Raw genomic sequence first — 22,276 nt, 5'->3', positions numbered from 1 at the left:
TCTGTCTTGTTGTTGTATTGTTTGTGCACTGGAAGCTTCTGTCACCAAGATAAATTCCTTGAATGTGTAAGCATACTTGGCAATAAAGCTCATTCTGATTCTGATTCTGATTAATCCTGTACATAACTTTTATGCCTTGCAATCTTAAACATCTGGTTTTCTTTGATTGTTCAAAATCCTTATTGTTGAGCCCCGTTTTGATGTCTAATATACAGCTATGTGAAGTGGGATTCTACACTGCAAAAAAGCAGGAGGAGCTACCAGCACAACGCAACAAAAATAGAAACCGAGCGGCCGAAAAAATTCGTAGTTGCACGGTGCTTGGCGACAAGTCGTGGTTGCAACTGTTTAGGAAAAAAAGTTTTAAGCTTTAATTTTGTATAATAATATAGCGAGTAACAGCTAAGTATACGTCTTTGACATTTATGTTTTATGTGAACAGCTGTTGCTTATATGACGTGATTTTGCTTATAACTTCACAAAAAAAAAAAAAAAAAACATAAAATATCATATACCATTACTTAGAGTAGGTGATTATCTTTCAAATGAGCTCACACACAAAGCAATCAGATGCACAGATCATTAGATAACTGACATGAAGCACAATGTGCACACAGCATCTGGCTAAAAAAACACCCTGAGACAAATATTGTCAAATCAGAAAAATAAGAAAAAAGTGGATTTTTGTGATTTTTCAGCAGTTTTCTTAGGCTAAGAGTATTAGAATTTATCATAATCTATATCATTAAAAAAATGTGAAAAGTTTTCTATACAATAATACCAAATACTTGACCCTACTCTTTCTTTTTTTTTCCCATAAGCCTTTAATTTTGGGTATGCCACTGAAACAGGAAATCTGTAAAAACACCCTCAGTATTTTGCTGTTATCGACAACAAAACCGCACATAGATGAAATTTGGATTTATGAGCATATAACACAATGTTACACCACAATGTCCTCATAAGTGTGAGTGTTTTATAGTTTGATCTCTGCATTTACCTCATGCAGGCAGGTGTACTGGACATGATATGGAGATACAGTTTCCTCTCCTTTGATTTCAACGCTGATGTGCATACGGATTGCTCCGGATACAGCAGACTTATCCGTGCGCTTGTCTGTTCAGAGAGAGAGAGAAAATATCTAATCATTCTACTCTGTCCAAATGGCATCATTAGAAATGCTGCTAAACAAGCAGGTACAGAAAACACGCAATCTCAAGTATTTATATTGATATGCAGAACACATGCTAAAACAGTACTGTCTCTTTAAGAATACTGGCAGTTCAGCTGCCTCTCAGAAGTGTCTCTCAGAAGTGTTTTGGTTGAGTACATATTAACAGAAGTGGAGTTGTATGGCTTCTTTACTTCATATGTGCTATTTACATTCATTTATGCATTTGGCAGATGCTTTTATCCAAAGATGCTTTTATACAGTGCACTTATTACAGGGACAATCCCCCCTAGAGCAACCTGGACACAGGTGGTGGCTATGGGGATTGAACCAGCAACCTTCTGCTTTCAAGTTCTGTGCTTTAGCCCACTACGCTGCCACCACCACTCCATATGCTATGTGTACAGTTATTAAAAGAGACAATATTCAATGACAAATTGTTTGTCTGGATTTCGTCTTTGGACTCACATCACACGGAACAAGTCAAACCAAACTTTTACTCTCAGCACACAGTGAAAGTCCTAATACATGCACATACTGACCGAGGTTATACCAGACATCCATTTCTCCACTGAGTGTTCTCACTTCAATGATGGTCTGTCCCAGAAAGTCATCAGACTCGCGTTTGAATCGCTGCTTCACGCGAGACTTGATGTCATCATCTTCATCCCAAACACGCACCTTTATCCGGTCTGAAGAGTTATGACATTCACTGCAGACAAAAACACACTGCATCAACCTTATTTTAAACAGGACATGGAACAACATTTCAATCAACCATTCAGATTAAAGGGTTAGGTTTAGGGTTGGGGCTTAAACAACATTCTTATCAATAAATCATTTACCTCTGATTTTATGGGTTGGTTATAGTTAGGGTTAGTATCCATGGCATATAATAAAGTATGTATGATGTTCCCAAAAACAAGTGACAAGTGTGCATTTGTTACAGGTTGTCAGAGACAGAAAATGTTGGAATTCAAAGTAAGTCCGTCTGATGTTTGTTTAATAACTCAAATTAATCTTAAAATGACAGCCATCATGAAAGGGAGACCCAGCTTATGTTAAATTAACCCTCCTGTTGTGTTTGTTTTGTGCTAACACATTTTGTGTCCCCGGTCAAAAATGACCGGCACACTAAGATTGTTTTTAAATCTCTCATACTGCATATATTTTCACAAGATATTGAATTAGATCTTTTTATAGTGCACCAGTACACTCACCACACCTCAGCTGGTGTGTACTCCTTTTTAGACATATTTAAAATTATATATATATTTTTTATTGATAGAAGGATTCATTGAACTGAGCTCATAGTGGGGGGCACTCCCTGCGGATAATAATAATAATAATACTAGTAATAATTACATAGTAAATTAATAACCACTTGCTTGATCTGAACAAAATAGGTGTCATTTTAAAGCTTAGAATCTGGACTTTACAATGCATATAGCTGATCCTATGTGCACACGGCCGGGCACCAATAGGGCTAATCAGCTGAGGACAGGGATGGAGCCAAGCCGGATGCTGCAGTTCGGAGAGAGAGAGTCACACGCAGCTGCCGTGTGTGTTTATGTTTGTGTCTTTCGCCCCTATACCCAGGTCAGATGACTGATTTGCATGTCAGGATCACTGCAGACCTCCACCAGAGTTTCCTCTGGCTTCGCCCTGCCCAGGCATAGTTCACCATCTTTCGGGTACCATCGCACGCGCTCTTGCTCCACATCCCTGACGCTGCGGGGATCCCACCTGGGCCGGCCTGCACCGGCCTTCACCTTCATTGTGCCGTGTGTCTCTCTCTCTCTCTGTCTCTCTCTCTCTCCCGAACCGCCGCATCCGGCTCGGCTCCATCCCTCTCCTCGGCTGTTAGCCCGATTGGGGCCCAGCTGTTTGCACTCATGGCCCGGCCCCGCCCTCCTCCTCATAACACTCATAAAAAGATGAGATAGCCATGTGTTATATATCGTCTCAATTCGTAAAATGCAATGAGCAAAACTGTTTCACTCGGAGGCCAAACTGCAGTGAGTTTCAGTGTATGAAATTCCCACAGACACACATAAATATAATAAACAGGAGTGTCTTTCTGTTACGTTTTTCCTTATTACTTCCTGAAACATACAAATACAATGACAATGACATAATGTAACTTACAGCAGATTATCACGATTCAAACAAGCCCAAACACAACATAATATGATGAGTAGATCTTGAAATTTTCTTCAGAGAGTGTACATGGAAAGACGATGCACAAAAGGGCGCTCAACACACATTGTGTGTGTTTGTGTGTGAGTTGTGTGTGTGTGTGTGTCCAAGGACTTTGTGTGTGCAAACACACATCCACATATGTGCTCATCTAAAGGATTGGGACGCACCTGAACACTTAATATTTCTGTATTTTGTAGTCTAATCCATTTATTTCCAATGGTCGGTCATTTTTGACCGGGAACGTGTAACAAAGTGAAATAAAACCAAAAACAATTAAAAGAAAATGGTCAATTTTTTATTTTTTTTTCAGATACTGTATGTGAATAAAGTCAAAGAATTTTATTCCAATTGGATTAAGTAAAAAAAAAAAAAGTCGTCCAGGTCAAAGTGAACGGAACACAACATAAGGGTTAACCGGCTTTGTTATAAAACTCTGATACTGGATCTCATGGACATCATTAAACATATCTGAGAAAGGTACAATTCATTTCTTGAGGGGTAAAACTCCTTTAATTCATTTGTGACTAAATGTATGTTTTTTAAGTAGAATAGATGACACTCCAAAGATTACATTCATGTACTTACAAGTGGAAGCTCTCGTCCCAGATGGGGTTGAGGTTTCCGTAGATGGTCTTGGTTCTTTTCTTGGTTTTCCCCACCTGTACCGTAACGTAGGGGTCACTAGAACCCGTCTTATCCTTCGCCTGCAAACCCTGAGCACAAACCACTGACAGAGAGATATCGATCTTTAGAGATGATAAAATGGACAATACACACTATCAGTCAAAAGTTTGGACTCACTGTGCTGAATTATGTTAGTCACCTTGAATGTTTTGATATAATAGTTTGACGTCTTTAATATTATTTTAAAATAGTTAGGACCCACTTTATATTAGGTGTCTTTGACTACTATGTACTTAAGTATGTGTTACAATGTACCTGTTATGTACATACAGTATGTGTTGTTGCATTGTACTAACATTTAACCATAATCAGTTAAATAACAGGGTAAATGTAAATTTTGTGTGAATAAATGTATTTTAGGGGAATTTAACACTGAAAAATGTGGAATTAATTACATTTAATTACATTTATAGTTACACTGTTAACCTTACCCCTAACCCTATTGTATGTATTTTAATGTAAGTACACAGTAGACACGTTTTGACTGGAGGTGTGTGAACTATAATTTGATGTACTCATTTGTTCCTCATTGCAGAACTGTAATCCAGAGCTCACATGTGATGCTGATTTTCGCTGACCATTTCGACGTCCCGTCCAGAACGCTCTGTTTGATTTGTTTCATCTGAGTTCCGTGCGTCACCTTAACAACATCAAACACTTCCTGGATCAGCTCGAAGATCTCTGGTTTGTTGCGTTCACGGATCTTCATGCGGTCCTTCAGAACCATGATGATGTTCTGCGTGCGATCCTCCGCGCCGTGTTTAGAGCTCTTCTCAGCTGCTCCTGAAGATTTTTTAATAAAATAAAAATGTGTAATAAAATATTGTTCATTGTTAAATGATAACTCGTGCATTTGCTGATGTTAAAAAATATTTGTAAGTGTTACCAAATCATTTTCTTACTGCGTAATTTTTTTTTTCCTGGTAAAATATACATTAAAAAAAATAGTGAAAATATCTAAATATCATACCTATCATCAATAAAACAAGATACATTTATTTTCTACAAGACACATTTCCAACTTCAGTAGCTACATTTACAAGATACATTTATACATGCAAAATGACAATTGATGTTTTCAGAGAAATCTAACAAAATTATGTGATATTCATGCTTAAAACTAGCAGTAGACCTTTATATCGGTTTTACCGATTAATCGGTGCCGATAGTTGCTATTTGGAACGATCGGTTATGTGCAAAAATCTGTCGGTAGTTGCAGATAGTTTTTTCATAATTTAGTCATTTCAAAATAAGAGTCCCCAGTGTGTTTCGGGCTTGTTTGTACCAAAAAGTCTTGCGTTATGCACCAAATCTGAATTTTTTCTGGTTATTTTGGGGATTTTGGTTGAACAAAAAACTGCATCTGGGATTTTATTCATTTTGGACTCTTTGTCTTTGCTCACCACAATAAAGAACAACTATGATTTTTTTGAAACATTCTATAGATCAATAATAAAAACTATTGGCTGATTAATCGGTTATCAGCCTTTCCCACCAACATAGTTATCGGTATTGGCAAAATCCACTATCGGTTCACCTCTACTTAAAACAAGGAAAAATCTCTTGCCAAAGTAGTAAGAAAAATAAACTTGTTTTCCCTAAAATTACGTTTTCTTTTACCCTATTGGCAAATAATTTTGTCTTGTTTCAAATACAAACCTCACTCTAAATTTAGTTGTAAACAAAGTTATAGTAGCTCATTAAAGCTACACTATTTTGAAAACAGCTAGAGTCACTATAATTTGTTATCTGCTTCCCAGCTCTGCATAAATAGTGTGTTTTTGCACATTAACATGGTGTAAAAACAACTTTAGAGTCTCACTCTGCAGGCAGTCTGCGTTGAGCAGATCCTGACACTTGTCGTGACATTTGACCCCGCACTCTGAGCAGCGCATGCCCTGCCGAGCGATGCCCCACAGCAGACCCTCACACTCATAGCAGTAGGTGGGCGTGGTGGCCGTCCACACCTCAAAGTTGTGCGGAGTGGTGCAGGAGATGGGGTAGATCAGAGCTTGAAGAGTCTTCTTATACACGTGACTCTTCTAGAGGGGCAGAAACAGACCAAACGCAACACGAGACACTCACAAACTGGAATTATTTCATAATGTTCAAATAATGTGAGTGACAGAAGAAGATATTACTGTTTAACAAACACAGTACCATGGCACTACCATGGACATATACCATAGTAATACCACCTAACAGTACGATTTACATTTATCATGACATGCAGAATAAAAGAGTATCCTCCTGAGGCCATTCATTTTTATCCTCTGTAGAGGACATTTTGGTTTTTATATTTCTCTGAAACCATACAACCATACAGTACATGCCACAGGTTTTTTTGGTCTTTAAAATTTCTCACAATTCAGCATATTTTATGTATTTGATCGATTTACAATATTTTTTGTATATTAAATATCTCAAGTAAAATTTTGTGAGTTCTCAAAGTAGGATATGATTTTCTTTTACAAGAAAGACATTGATTAATTTGATGATTCCAGTACGGACATCCGGACACTTGTGTTTTCACCTATAGGGTGTAACCATATTTCTATGAAAATGCTGAAAAAAACACCCATTATAACTGAACTCCGATTAAATGCAGACACTACTAATTCATACTGTATGTGTACAAGTGCATTAAAAATTCAACACATAATTCAACATCTTTTATTTAAATGTTTTTTATTTAAATTTTCATTAAAACCGTGTAAACAAAATGAGTTTAAAACCTAAAAAATGTCCTTTATTTTCATAGTAACTGGGTCCTGAAGTCCTATACAGAGAACATCAAATAAAATATTAATAAAATATTTAAAAAACAATTATTGTCATGTTTCCTATGCACCAGACACTATATTGACATTTTATTTATTTATAAAAAAATATCTATATAATTTCATTATTTATTGTGCTGGGTCTCAGGAGGATGTAATTATCACATATTTTTTATTTATTAAACACTTTTATTATATTTAAAACTTTCTTGTTGTTATTATATATTTAAATTAGGACTGTCAATCGATGACAATTTTTTATTTAATTAATTACATGGTATGCCGATTAATTAATTAAATTAACTGTATACATACATCTGCTGAGAAAGCCCCTCAAATAACAATAAATCAATATATAATGATTAATTAATTATAAATATTTATATTTAAATTATAATTAAAATATATATATTATAAAAAAATAATACAGATAATTAAAATGCATTATATTATTTTGGCGCACAAGTAAAGCATTAAAAAAGACTACAAAAAGTGGTTTCAGAATGCAATATACTGTATATTGTTTATTGCATATTACTGTACATAAGCCTATCATTGGTCTACAGTTCATAGTAATCCATTTTGCAAATGAATTTGTCAGTCAGTCCGAGATTTATTGTAAAGGCTTGTTTAAGGACGCATCAATGTACACCTGCATCAGACGGATGCTTTTGGAGCATCTCACTTTGGTTGCGTCGTGTCATAAACATACTGTTTTTAGGTTGCTGTGTCAAGTTAAACGCAGTTTGAAACTTAAAAAAACACGTCTTGAGATCCCTGCATTCGGATTTACACTCCATCAAGCTATGTTTGAATGCAAGAACGTGTTCTCATCTTGTGCTGTCTGCTGTCAGTAAGTGTGGTTTGTTCTCTGTATAAGCTGCACGTTGCCTATACAGCTGGAGTTTCGCTTACTGCCCCCTGGAGAAAACAAGTGGTACTTCAAGCTTGAATTGCTCAAAAAGAAAGAATCTTCCTAATTATGGTCCGGGGAAATGATTAATTGCGTTAATTTTTTTTTTTAACGTGTTCTTTTTTATATAATTAATCACACAGAATTAATGTGTTAAATCAACAGCCCTAATTAAAATGCAATGTATAATAACAATAATATGGAAAGATTCATGTCACTTACCAGTTCCTCATTGTTGAGTGTACTAGAGGCCATAGCAGACGTGATGCCAGCCTTACGAGAGTTCTGTACTAAAGACTGAACACAGTACCCACATGACAGAACAATCACACATATGAGATCTCTTTAATGTCTCCACACTTTCTACTTAAAAAAAAAAAAAAAGGAGTAAGAGCCCCTTGAACATACATTAATAGAACAAATCCTTACCATAGCCTGAGTCCAGACAGCAGAGACAAAGAAAACAGATGTGTTAGTCAAAATTAAATCTGTCTGGTCTTAGTGGACAAACAAATGTGTCCAAAACCAACTTAACACAGCCTAACGCATTGTCCTTAAAAAGCACTTAAACTCTGGTGCCTTTTTGGGAGCGTGCTCGCAGTTTTTCACACTCAAATTTAAAAGCTCACCATTCACACTAATTGGTTTCATTGCCAAAAAATTGGTCTCATTTTCACAGAAATCCCCCCAAATAAAAGACTCCAATTATTCATAAATAATATTGTATGTGTTTATAATCTTATGATAAACTGAAAGTTTTTTTTTTTGTGACAAAAGTGTTTGTGATGCTATATAACATCAGTAGTCGAAAACATATTTTTCTGATGATTTGTTTAGCATGCTTTTCCTTCTGGATGGCATATTTTGTTCTGGACATCTAAGATATAACATTAGATTACTCACACAAGCAAGCTCCCAGACAAGTAAAAAATGGCTCATTTTTTAGAAAATGGCCTAAGGTAAAAGCAGATATAGATTTTTAGCTATTTGGGGTTTACAGTAGCAGTTATTGGTACATAAAAGAGACGTTTGTATTTGATGACTTACAGAAATCATATTTCACTTTATGATTCTTTTGAAAATCTTTTGAACTGTGATATTAGGGGAGCAAAATTAACTGTACAGTCACATTCCTGAGAATGAGAGCTTTCATTTGATATATGACTTGTCCATTTATGTGCTATGTGAAGGACTTTTATTTTCATATAAATATTTCTACCCCATTACCTCTAGGGGGCGCTAATTTACAACGCGAATGTTTTGAGGCCTTATTTTGTTATTTTACGTAACATAAATGCAGAAGTCATTGGTATCTATGAAAATTTCAGATTATAAGCTTTCAAATGATACCACATATGCCTGACTTATGTATACGGAGACTTTAACGCTTTAAGCATAAACATTTTTCACAATATAGCGCCCCCCCTAACCTAACCCTAACCCAACAGATTTTAAACCGCATCTGAAACTAGGGGCAGAGTGGGAGTTGGGATGGAGCGATTTCTGCATTTATTTATTTATTTGTATACATTTTTTTTACATTACAATTTTTAAAGAAGTCACATTTTAAAACAATTACATTTTTAAATTTATGTTGATTGTAAATTTGCGTCACACCTATGTCACAGTGTGTAGTGTCCATATACAGTTATCCAAACTGTAAACAATCAGACCGCAATGTACCGCCCCAATATACCATCAATAACAAAAACATTTTTTTTTTAAATGAACTGTTTTGAAGTTAAAATGTTGTTAAAAGGACGTATATAGCATATGTTCTGAAAATCAGATAAACACAGGAAGGAATATTACAGATATAGTTGTGTTTCTCACCAGATCTCTGACCAGTGGAATGGTCTTTCTCTTGCGTAGATCGGGCATGCTGTCAATGCTGTACAATGCTCCTCCCATGACGCTTATTAATAGAAACATAATGATGTGTGAAAATGATTTCAAACTGCTCTCTTCCGCAAAAGCACACTCAAGAAACAGACACATTCATTTCCTTCTCATTAGTGTTTTTTTTCCATCAACATCGTAATCATTTTGTATGGCAATAAATGTCTAACTGGAGAGTATGGAGCAAAACATTTACCATTCTTGATTATCATTTTCATTATAAATGGCTGAACATGAAATATTACACCTGACAGAATGTGTAAACCGCTTATTTGAGAGACATGCGACAGAACAGGCTACAGAAGTGTACAAATTGAAGTTTTTGAAGCCAGGAATTAGTTTGTAATAATCTGTTTTGATTCATATTTGGGATGTAACCTCCTGCTTTTCCATTTTCTCACAAAATGTGTATTTTTCCATTTGCTTTTCACTCAATATGTGTCAATGTACCATTAGATGCATAAATACGGTATACCGTCCTGTCAAAAATGTATCATAAATATTTTATATTTTAATAAATGTAGCTTTCACTTTCACTATTAATCAATGAACAGAATGGTTTCAATATAGGATATAGGATAAAGACAAGTTCAGTTTTTCTTAAGTTTAATGTATATTTTAATCAGCATGAGTTCTGGTCTGAGGACAGGTGGCTTTAGAGGTAGTGAGTGATAATGTTATGTTATAATTGTGATAAGATGAAGACAAAATCAAAGTGGAAATGTTGCTGGTTTCTCAAGAATCAGCGAGATATTACTGTTAAATGCTGCACTGATTAGGTAAATACTTGAGTATATGAGTATTAGTACACTCAGACAGCAGCATAAAATATATCTTCAATGATGTCTTATCTACTTGTCTGGTCTCCTGGTATTGGTTGTTGATTTCAGTGGAAACACTGAGCAATTAAAGATTACCTTGAGTGTGACTTACCCTCCTTTACCAAACCACAGAGACTGAGAGTCTGTCTCTCCTCGCGCCTGAGAGAGGGAGAGAGAGAGAGAGAGAGAGAGAGAGAAAGAAGGAAAGAGAGAGAAACATTTGTCTATAGTAATTTGTCTAATAAGAACATTTAAAAACCTTGCAGAAACAAAATGTTTAAACTAGCCTACGGTGGCCAGCAGGTGTCTCAGCTTGGCCAAGCCAATTAGCCTCACCAGTTTTCATTATTATTATTTATTTTAATTTTATGCATTTTTTTTTTTTTTTCATGATTTTTTTTATTTCCAGCAGGGAACCCGACTGGCTGATTAGCTTTGATCCCAAACCCAAAACATTTTCTATATTCACCACAAACACAGCAACGGAAAATGTTTACAAAAGAAAAAAATGTAAAAGTGTTACTTTGCAGGGACGCTAAAGCAATAATTTGGGATTTGTTCTCAGACAATATATCTAGAACATAAGTGTAGGCACAAAACTCAACACAACAATTTACAAAAACCACCACACAATGTTCACACAACTAACAATGAACCCACCTGCCAGTCTCGTCCAATCATGGGCCATCAGATTGAACATGCAAATCGCTATAGCAATGAAAAGAGACTGGAAAGACGACAAAACGCCGGGATACACAGACAACAACGGATAAAGAGTCAACAAAATAACGCACACAAAAAAGAAGCAAAGAGTGGCAAACTGCAAAATAAACATGACAGCGGTTATAGTGCTGTTAGCATTAGCATTGTGCGGAAAATATGAGTGTCTAAAAAATAATAAAATCATATCTGTGTGTGAGCATGTTTACAATGTTCTTAAATCTGTGTGAAAAGTTTGTGAACAGACTCACTTCAAAAGCATTTTATCATGATATCTGCTCTTCTTCAAACATTGCTAATAGCTTATAGTGACTGATCTGTTTAACACGACTGATGTGGGACCAGTTAAACTCAACAAAATTAATTGCTTCATCAATAAAAAGTACATAATATACTGTTTCTGGGTCTGATAATAGTTCAACATCACCTACATCCTTCTTTAACTTTTCAACAACTTTTTAGTTTGCTTTCAAGAAAGGAAAAGTGCTCTTATGGCTCACCTCCTGCAGCTGTTGCCGGACTTTTTCGAAGAGTCTTAACCAGTTCTCTTTCGCTCTGACCGCAGGGTCCACTGGCTCCTTTGGCTCCTCTTTCACTGGTTCACTGCAAAAACATTTGCAAGCTTGCATGTATAATCCAAGATGAATCTTTCATTCCGTTCCGAAAACCACCAGCATGACTTTTAGATGCTGGGATATCCATTAGATTGCAAAACCAACTTGCTAAAATACAGATTTTAAACCAGCCTAAGGTGGTTTGTCCATCTAAGCTGGCACCAAGCTGGTTTCCACTTATAAGGCTGGTCTGGTTTGCTGGTTTAAGATTTAGATGCTGGCATACCCACCAGATTGCTTAACTATCCTGCTGAAAAACAGATTTTAAGCCAGTCTAAAGTAGTTTGTCATTCTTAGCAGCCAATCAAGCTGGTTTCCACTGGACAAACAGTTTCGGTTTTGGAGGGTTTTGGGCACTTGTAAACTAGTCAGACTTGGAGACCAACAGGATAAGTAGTTAGACCAGCTGAACACCAACTTGGCCAGGCTTCCAGACCAGCTAAACTAAGCTTAAACCAGCTAAGACCAGCGAATCGCCTTAGGATAGTTTCAGTTTTTCAGCAGGGTAGCTTAATCAGCAACACTACCTTGGTCAACTAAATTCACCAGCTTATTTTGAAGTGACCAGCATGGCAGTGCTGGTCCACCTGCTAGTCCTGCACCAAATCAGTATTAACTAGCCTGGACTCACATGGAAATTCTTGCTGGTCTAAGCTAGTCTTTTTACTTGAGTTAGGACCTCTGAATAATCCGATACGGCAATTATACTTTTTGTTTTGATGAATGAGTTGTATTCACCTTTATCACTCAAGACCAGTTTTGAAAACCCAAAGCATGTTGAAACGTTTGTGGTACCTCTCAAGTTCAGGTACAGGTTCCTCTACTTCCACAGGTGGAGAGCAAGGAGGGCTCTCCATCTTCATTTCCTCTTTTGGAGCCTCTTCCATTGGTAAGTCGTATTCTTTCAGTGGAAATTCGTCCTCCATAGGTAGCTCCACTGTGGGAAGTTTCTCCTCTGTGGGGGTTAGAGGTTTAGGGTCTGATGCAGGAGCTTTGGAGTTGTCTGTAGGGGCAAGGTTGGGCGGCTCAAGGGCATTGGTTGTTGTAGGGGGCATATGTTGGGTTGTAGGGGCAGGAGGTTGTGGCGTTGGTGTCTGGGACTTTGTTGTTGGAGGTTGAGATTGCATTTGGGGTTGGAGTTGAGATGTTGGCGCAGGAGGTGGTGTAGGAGTAGATCCACCCAATCCAAACACGGCAGTCAGTGGTTTAGCCATGGCAAAGAAGGACTGAACGGAAGGAATGGGGCCTGATGACTGCTGTTGGGGAGGCGGTTGTTGTCTGGGCGGCTGGGATTGCTGGTTTAGGGGCTTGACTGGTGGTTGGGCTTGCGTTTGATTGGATGGTTGGCTGGTATTTTGAGACTGTGATATCTGAGACTGGGGTTGTTGTTGTTGATGTAGCGAGGACTGTTTCTCCAGTGGAGGTCTGGTAGATGATGGCACGTCCAGCGTTGGGGCAGCACTGGTTGGAGTGGGTGTGAATGGAGGCCCTTGGTCTTCACTGAGAGCTCCATCCAATGGATACAGATCTTCATCCTCGTAATTGAAGTTCTCCTCTCCCTCGTACATGTCCACCTCTCCTGGATACAGGTCACCATCCTCTTCCTCATACAGAGCACCTTCCTCACCTCCATCCTTACTGTAGGCACACTCATCGCTGTATGCGCCCTGCGTCTCATCCCAGTCAGGCGAGCCCTTGCTGTAGGACACGGACGAGTGGCAGGAGTGGTAAGAATCATTCTCATCATAAAGTTCTCGTTCACCGTATACTTCACTCAGTTGAGAACTACAGCGACTGAGCTCAGCTGAGGATGCATAGCTCCCGGTCGGACTGGAGAGGAACAGAGAGTGAAAAAGAGAGTGAGAAAGTGACAGAAAAAGAGAGTAACAAAGTGACAGAATAAAGAATGCATTGAGATATGCTATATGATATGAGACCCAGTAACAGAATTTGATTCCACCGCCTCACTTGACTTTGCCAAGAACAAAATGAAATGTATTAGATAGAGAGAAACATCCATCACAGAGATACAGTGCTTTCATGAGCTCTGAGGCTATAAAATACTGCAGTTCTGACTCCTCAAAAGGAACCCACAAACACAATTTAACAACTGTCTGGACCTACCATGCTCTCCACTGTTTAGAGATCACCATGCAAAATGGAGGTGACACCAATAGGTTTTTATGTTAGCAAAACATTCTCTTAATGTGACTAACACAGAGTTTTGCTGAGGTGGGTTTAGGCTGGTCATTAAGGTAAGAACAGTCAGTTCCTAAGAGATGCAATAGATGCAAGCTTGCAAGGCAAATCTAGAATCTATATACGTAGAGTATTTTTAAGTCAAGTGGAATTGATATTTAGGTATGGACACATTATCAATGCCTACACTGGTAGTCTAATTAGTTACAATGTCATGAATATAATTATGCATAGCTGTATATTAATACTGCATTTCATATTGAATTTGGGACATTTTATGGACCAAGCACCAAAGGTACGTAGACATCTATTGTATCTGTTAGTTTTCTTCTTCTTGTGCCATTAAAGTCTACTGCAGCCTAGAACCATTTGGATGAATGTTATTAAATATGGCACACTAATAGAGGACAGTTTGAACATATTCCATAGCAAATTTGGTGACTCTTTGTCTAACCCTGTAGTGCCACCAACAACTCAAATTTTCACTAATGCTCACGCTGATAGCTTTTGAACCATAAGTCCTGGAAACAAAACAAACCGTAATCTCAAATGTCCGATTCACATGAAATTTGGTGTATATCATCTAGGAAAACTCATGACAAAAATGTATTAAACGTTTTTTGATAGACCAAACCGTTCTCATATAATGCCTAAATGAATCTGACAGCAAGCACGCCAAAGAGGAAATTATGCTATATCCCACTCAGTTGTCTCTCATTGTTGGCATACTTCTGTTGTTTTCACTCCCCTTCACCCCATCACCACCAGTTTAGGTCCTGTCCTGGGCAGAAGTAAGATTTGACGGTTCAAGCAAGTATCCGAGCACTGAACAGTAGGACGGGGCTTACGCCAAATGATATAAGTATTTCTATGTTCGTATTAATCCCAATAATCCAGAGTATTTTCTGATAGAATTCTCCTTATGGCATTAAAACCAACTTAATTATACCACATCTGATGATCATTTAAGGCAATAAAATATTATTGCCATTTTTGCAGATGGTGTGCTTGGCCCCTTAATGGCTTCTTGCAGCTATATTACTTCTTGATATTTCCCAAATTCCGACCACATAGCATTCTGTTGTCCTGTTAAATCCTTTGACGTATTGTGCAGCAGGTGGCGCTGTTATTATGTGTGTTGTTCTGCCCTTCCTTTTTGTGTTTTGTCTCTCTCTCTCTCACACAGGATTGGACCATGGAGAAAATCAGATAGTCCTTGGTGGATAGGGATTGGTGGATATGGGGTCTGCCTATTTAAGCGGACAGTGTTGATCAGATGTGGCTGGCTTCCAAGGCCATGGTGGCCTTTTGTACTCTGTAGTGTTTTTCTTCATTGTTACCATGTGGTTGTGAAGGCCAGTGTCTAATTTATTGAAGTGAGTGACTGTTTCCTCCAAAGTCAATATGTGACTGATCTTAAAGAGGAAGCCGTGGGAAATGGGGGCCTATTTCTTTTATTGTGTGTTGAGTTTTTCCTTGTTTCTGGAATAGTTAGGGAGATAGGGAAGAATTATGTATTTTATTTTGTTTCTTTTTTGATTAGGGAAGTTAAACAAAGTTTGAATTTAGTTAGAATCTCTTTTGTTTGTTATTTTGGCCACACTCATTTCTGAAGTCTTTGCTTCACTCTTACAAAGAGAAAATAAATGTTTTATCCAATAAATTTGGGAGTTTTGGTTAATCCTGCTTGTGGCGTCTCATTTATGTTGCGTCCTTACCCCTAGATGGGACGTAACATTCCGATGTTCTCAAGATGACATACAAAGCATAAAAATGGCAACACCAGCATTTCTTTTGTAGGTATATAATTATCAACAGAGAGGATAATTTACCGTATTTTATACGTTAGACTTTTGCTAAACAGGTTTTATTGTTGTGTAATGTAGGATCTCCAAATCATTTATGCATTTTATTTGTTTAAAACTGGATGTTTATCATTAATTGTGTACATCATTCACCGGCATCTCTGTGAGGTTGAATTGCTAATTAGCTGTAATTTGGTATTTTGCTGTGAGTGAGGACATAAAAATGACTTGCTGTAAACTTGTCACATCACAACAAGTTAGAATCACAGCATCCGACTCTGGGCTGCTAAAGCACTTGCTGTAAACTTCAATCCGGGAGCAGGGGAATCTATTGTGCCTTTAAGAAATGCATGTAACTCCAAGTTGCTCCAACAGGACACTCCAATTAGTGTACTGTAAGTTGACCAAATAGAAAACAAAAGCTTTATCTTAGAGCTGCTGATGACTAATTTACGCAGTGATTGCGGTGGTAGAAAGTCTATTCTTTATGAACACAATCCACCCATTTACTGCTGTCAGTTTCTGTCTACAGTTGTTTACCACTGTCTATGTGTCTTCTACTGTCTACCGCTTTTTACTACAACCTACAATGTCTACTACAGTGCACCAAAGTCTACAGCTGTCTGCTGCTGTAATTGTTTTAATAAACACATGGCAAGTAATCTGGGAAAGTGAGTATTACACAGACACCCGTAAATGAACATCTTCCTCTGTTTCTCTCTCACCTGACTCCTCTCTGATTGTCGTAGTTGAGGTCACAGCTGTTAATGGAGCGTGAGTAGGTGCGGGGGTTGCGGTGTTGGTGGCTCATGGGATACTGGTGGACTGAGGCGTTGGGCTGAGATGTGGTGTAATAAGGGGGTGGGATGCTGTTACTGGTCTCACTGCGGTAATCACTGTCTCTGTCATCCATTGCACTGTCTGGATCATTGTCTGCAAAAAGGGACATCAAAAAAAGCTGTATTTTTGAGGGAAATTGCCATTTTTGTCTGCTACTGTTTTTGTTGTTGCTGTCTTTGGAATTGCTTGTGGGGTAGCAAATCTCTTAATTGAGGTATTCAGTGTATCTGTACATCTCAACATCATTTGTTTGAAGTTTATAATGACAGATATGAACACTCACTCTGCTGGTCACCCCACAAACTCCAGTTACCTGTGAGAGAAGACAGAGAATTAACAATAATGCAATATAATCATAGACCGATCGGCCAGGCCGGTTAATCGGCTGTTATTGGGCCATGTCATATCATGCATTCAAGTCGGAAACAAAATACAAAAGATGTCAAACTAAAACCAATACACAACAAACAGTTGTGTATGACCTTTTTCTGTGTAAAGTTATATCCAATTTTACAACTAACTGCCATGACAACGTAACGGCGTAAACTGTAAAACAACCGTAAAAATGACAATTTAAACTTTTACAGCTGAAGTTGTAACAAAATTTATGTAAGTGCTGTTATAAAATTAAAAGCTTAACATTTCGGCCCCATTCACTTCCATTGTAAGTGCCTCGCTGTTACTTTTTTTAAAGAAAAGGAGGGACGAGTCTAAATATTTTGGTAATCAACATTAGTTCAATGCTGTTGATTGAGCTTAACTTGTATTGAACTCTGAAGATTCCTTTTATGCATGGCATATGTCAAATTATTAAATCATTGGCTTTACATTAGTTGACTATAAGATCTGTCATATATAACAAATTATTATATAAAAATTACATAAATATAGCACTGAAATGTAAATATTTTGCAAAATCATCGCTTTCCATCATCTTTTCATTCTGACACTCAGCAACTCCGGTATCAACTAGAATTCCCACTTAAGTTTCCCACTTATACGACTTTGCACGATTGTTCATGTGTTTGGGAGGTTGTAATTACGATATTTCAGACTCCACTTGAAGGATGCAATTGTTTTGGCTTTTAAGTGCAGAAGAAACAATAACTCTACAAACTACGGTATTGTGGAGGAAACTATGATTACCATGGTACATTTTTGTGCCCTGAAATATCTACACTATATGCTGTCTTCATCTATCATCTTCATGGCAATACTACCTATGAGTTTCAATCTTTCAGTAGGACAGCAGTGCTCTGTGATTAAAGTGATGTTGTGTTGGCCGACATCCTGCAATGATTCCCAGTTCCTAATTCCCAGCCAATGAGAAGGGCCAACAGTCTAGCCCCACCCCCCTGGGAGCTGTGTCAGCAGTACTTATGCAGACTGAGGGTGTGTGTGTGAAATACAGAGGTCAGTCGCGGTCAAGTGCTCATGCACTCCAGTGCTCATTCAGCTTTCTGCGGCACACAGTGTCAAATCCTTCATTCATAAATCCCATTAAACAGTGACAGGAATGGAGAGCAACAGCACTTAGTGGTTTAGATGCTCATAGCAGAGCTGATGATCTGATTTATGTGTGAAAACTGAATCTGACTCTGCATTTAACACTCTTGAAAAAGAGCATCAGAAGCACAAGATCCCAAAACACCACAGAATATCTGCTGAATTGTGTCCATGCTTTATAATATACAAAGCAAATATATAGGGTTCATCCGATTTAATTTGTAGTGGTTTTCACCCCTCAGACACTCTTTTGATCATTTTTGAAGAACAATGTCACAGTAGATACTGACATATAGTCATGTGACCAAACAACATGGCGGTGATCACAGAGGAGTTTGTGTTTGGTTGAAACACCAACAAAACTACACCTGATAAGAAACCTAAATAAGTTTTGACATTGAAACCTGTTTGAGTCAAAAGATTAGTGTCTCTAAATCACTTTTATTGTAGTAACAACTCTAGTTTCATTCGGTTTGCCATTTTCAAAATTTGAGTGATTTATATGAAGTTAGGATGAAAATACGATGCATTTCAAACTGTTCTGAGACCAGTGCAGACAGACAGCACACTGGAGGTTAAGTCATTCACTAAATAGGGAGCAAGGGAGCATCCTATAGCTCTCTATGCAGTTAAGTGCATTCACTCCTAAAATCTGATCAAAAGTTCAGTTTCAGGCTGCAGATGATGTTTGGATCACTCAACATGTTTGACAGACATGTGACAATGATAATCAGTACATAGATTCAGAATTTATAATGTATCATTTTATTTTAACATGGTTGACAGTGATTGGATGATGCTGGACATTACTTTGAATCAGAAATAATTATGCTAATTTCTGATGTAATGTCTGTAACGTCTCAAAACATGAATAATCAACACTCCTGCAAATATAATAAACTATTTGATAAAAAAAATCTGACTTTCTGTAGATTGGTGTTATTTAAAATTTCACAACTTAGTCCCGCTGTCCACATATGTAGACATCGATTTTTAGGAAAACTATTTGCATGTTTCTTAGGGGCTACTAGTTAAAGATAATAAAGGGGAATGGAAAATGCACACAGCAGTCACGCAGAAGTCTCGGGAGGTTAAGTAATGTTTACCAGATCCCTTGTTTTCACTCATAAATCAAAGGCAACAATTTTTTTTCCGTAACTACAGTATCAGATATTCTATGCTATGGCTATTCTTTCCCACTGAAAATTCCAGAGAGAGCTAGTCTTTCGGGTAAGCCTACAAACTGACATCAAGACTGAACAACTCTAGAACTCATCCAAGCTAACATGCATGTAAAAATAATCGTTTTTTAATAACTCTAATATTTAAAAGATTGTTTCCATTTCATGAACGTTACGAATTCTCTTTGAAGAGAAAAGAATGCTTTGACATCATGTATTTACACTTGCGCTCATCTTCTAACGACTTGACAGACTTACGAAGACCTGACGACATTTCTGGTAAGCGAACATAATGAGCAACGATACTCCCTGTTTTTGTGTGTTTTTACGGTGCATTCAGGGGAATTTTTAGGTAGCGAACCTATCAGTGCACTGCGATTGGCACAGCCCTAAAAAAATGGGTGACTCCCTGATCAGCACCCTGACTACTAAACTAGTGAGCTGATTTAGACACATCCATGTGCATTTGTGTATTTACTGTAGAATGTTTCACTCACAGCACTGTGTTCCTGGTACAGATAATGGTCTCTCCTGAACCTCCTGATATGTATACTGCAACACATATCACACATAAACGTTAAAACCATTAAACTGATGTAATATTGCCGGATTAACTTTCATTTAAAATGCAATGCACACTATTGAGGATGACAGCAGTCAGACAGCAGAGACTCACATCCTGGTCTCGAATGGCGTTGAGCTGCTCCAGTTTTTTCGCCCAGTACCGAGCCTCTTCTTCTGGGATATCTGCGGGGGTAACACACACACAAGACACACACAGACACACAATAGTAGTCTTAGCCTCAGACAGCATGCCCATTAACTGCCCACAGACTATCTGATGCATACTGCACAAAAATGTCAAAAGCTTTTCTAAAATTATAAGCTCCAGTCTGAGTTTTGTTTTGCCAGAATAAGATACAATATGGACCAGACTCTATGCTGATAGTCAGAAGTCTGACTCAGTGAGACTAGGGTGTGAGTTATCTTATGTCTCCAACAGCATCTCTTCAGAGTGAAGAAAAGTTCATTTGTATCAACTGGACGGATTTCAGTGTAAAGGTGCAGTTCTGCTGAACACAGTCTTTTCAAGAACAATACTTCATTCATTCAGAGCGCAGACACAGCAGTCTAGTCGCTGCATTTGGCCTCATCTATTGCCTACAAAGGTATGTTTCTTAAGCTACATTTTTCAAGCTATTCAAACCACCTGCCTCTAAATAGCAATAGGGAATAGCTAATCATGTTTAATGAGTGTGTCATAAATAAGGTAATAAGTTCCACCCAAACTTCCTATTTGGAAATGCATCACAGGAATGAAAACTGCACTCGTCAAACCTATTTTATTGGGTCTTTAAACATCATATGCATGTCATATTTATAAAGCTGAATATTTTGCATAGTATTAGGGGAATGAGTGTGCGCTCACCCAGTGGCAGTTCAAAGCGAGTGTCCAGAAGAACAAGGTGAAATGTTGGATCTTTGGTGCCACAGATTTCGTTATCCGCCATAATGACCTGAGAATCAAGAGTCAGCCATTCCCCGGGTCCCTCCTGAAACACACACACACACACACACACACACACACACACACACACACACTGGTATCACTATATTAGTGAGGACATCTCATAGATGCATTTTTTTAAGTTGCAAAAACTCAACCCAAATACTAAACCTAATCCTCACACAAATCTGTTAATATGAAAGTGTTAATCTCGTAGATCTATACTAAGCACAAGGTTAACCATGGTTAATCTATAGTAAAACCATGGTTACTATATTGATATGTTATACTGTATTAAAACCATGCTTTCCACCAAAAAAACATGGTTACTTAACTTACTTTTCATTGTTACTAAAATATTACTATGGTAAAACCATGGTTTCCTTCAAAAAATAAAATAAATAAAAATAAATTGAATGCAAAACTATTGCGAGAATGCAAAACTTATTGGAAGGGAACCCAATGTAATGTGCTGGCAGGCTGAAGACAGGACAAGAACGATGAAGACGACGAAGTGAAGAACTCAAGTGCAGTTTATTTATAAGGTGCAATAAATCCTAAAAACATGAATGACTTGATTTGACAATAACATTACAAACAACAGAACAATAACCTAGTTTCCATCCACTTTTCACGTTGTTTTGTTTTCGGCAAAGTGAAAATGCGTAAAAAAATTTTTTTGCGAAATTTTACGTCTTCTGCCTGTTTCCATTCAAATGGCCTTTTATCGATAAAAATGGTGTGCGTGATGACGTTATGCCTAAAAAAAACACTTTGTCGCATACGTTTTGATTTATCGCAAAAGAAATCTGCCCTTAAGCCGTTTCCATACAGAAATGTGTTTATCGCTAATTATGTACCTTTCGCCTCTCAGATGTCCCTCATTTTTTCCCCCTGAAGTCTTTGTAAAATGGGGAGAGTATTGAGACAATTCATTGAAATTAAACAGCTTACAGTCATTTTAATTTCACAAATAAATTCAATCAGAAGACAAGGAATTGCAATCAAAGGGAACTGTTGCCCTTCTGATAGGACTGTAGTATTGGTCCTGATGTTGCGCCTGTCACAGGTTGCCACTGGTTCCGACCCGAAAGTGAATCGTCATGGCCATTCATTTGTTCTCCTTGTACTTGTCGATGACAGGTGCATAATACGAGATATTTGTGTTGGCACTCCTGGAAGTGTCATGACACAGATGTGATTGCAGCATCGGATCTGTGCCAATCCATAACAGTGCGAGTAATGCTTCATGTACTATAAATTGGTTTTCAAGGATGTATACCTTGTCATCATGATTAAAACAGGCTAACGATTGGGGTAAATTCTTTCATGTGACACTATATTTTTGCGTTAATGTCTATTTTCTCAACAAAAAGTGTTTCCAAACCAATTTTTCGCATCATTTGAAGTATCGACATAGAGTTTATGCGCTAG

The 22,276-nt window shown here is 37.6% G+C and overlaps 1 protein-coding gene across 4 annotated transcripts in view; it reads right to left on the bottom strand.

Moving 5' to 3' along the window:
* Positions 1-22,276, bottom strand: part of LOC127443008 (protein unc-13 homolog A) — a 94,808-nt gene that overhangs the window by 38,521 nt on the left and 34,011 nt on the right. For 3 of the 4 annotated variants that reach the window (XM_051701469.1, XM_051701468.1, XM_051701470.1), the window contains exons 1-7: positions 9,584-9,680; positions 7,973-8,047; positions 5,880-6,099; positions 4,613-4,840; positions 3,959-4,100; positions 1,714-1,883; positions 1,001-1,116 (exon numbers count right to left, since the gene is read on the bottom strand). In XM_051701469.1, coding sequence (XP_051557429.1) covers positions 1,001-1,116; positions 1,714-1,883; positions 3,959-4,100; positions 4,613-4,840; positions 5,880-6,099; positions 7,973-8,047; positions 9,584-9,661 — 1,029 coding nt within the window. In that variant the 5' untranslated portion in view covers positions 9,662-9,680. Of the gene's footprint in view, positions 1-1,000; positions 1,117-1,713; positions 1,884-3,958; positions 4,101-4,612; positions 4,841-5,879; positions 6,100-7,972; positions 8,048-8,179; positions 8,186-9,583; positions 9,681-10,582; positions 10,630-11,690; positions 11,794-12,599; positions 13,635-16,533; positions 16,742-16,931; positions 16,962-19,832; positions 19,888-20,011; positions 20,083-20,764; positions 20,889-22,276 lie in introns of those variants that run through there. The other variant, XM_051701467.1, reaches the window with a different exon arrangement.

Source organism: Myxocyprinus asiaticus, chromosome 6 (genome assembly GCF_019703515.2).
Source record: "Myxocyprinus asiaticus isolate MX2 ecotype Aquarium Trade chromosome 6, UBuf_Myxa_2, whole genome shotgun sequence".
Lineage (NCBI taxonomy): Eukaryota > Metazoa > Chordata > Actinopteri > Cypriniformes > Catostomidae > Myxocyprinus > Myxocyprinus asiaticus.
The sequence above is the reverse complement of the archived record's forward strand: the minus strand, read 5'-3'. Positions and strand labels throughout refer to the sequence as shown.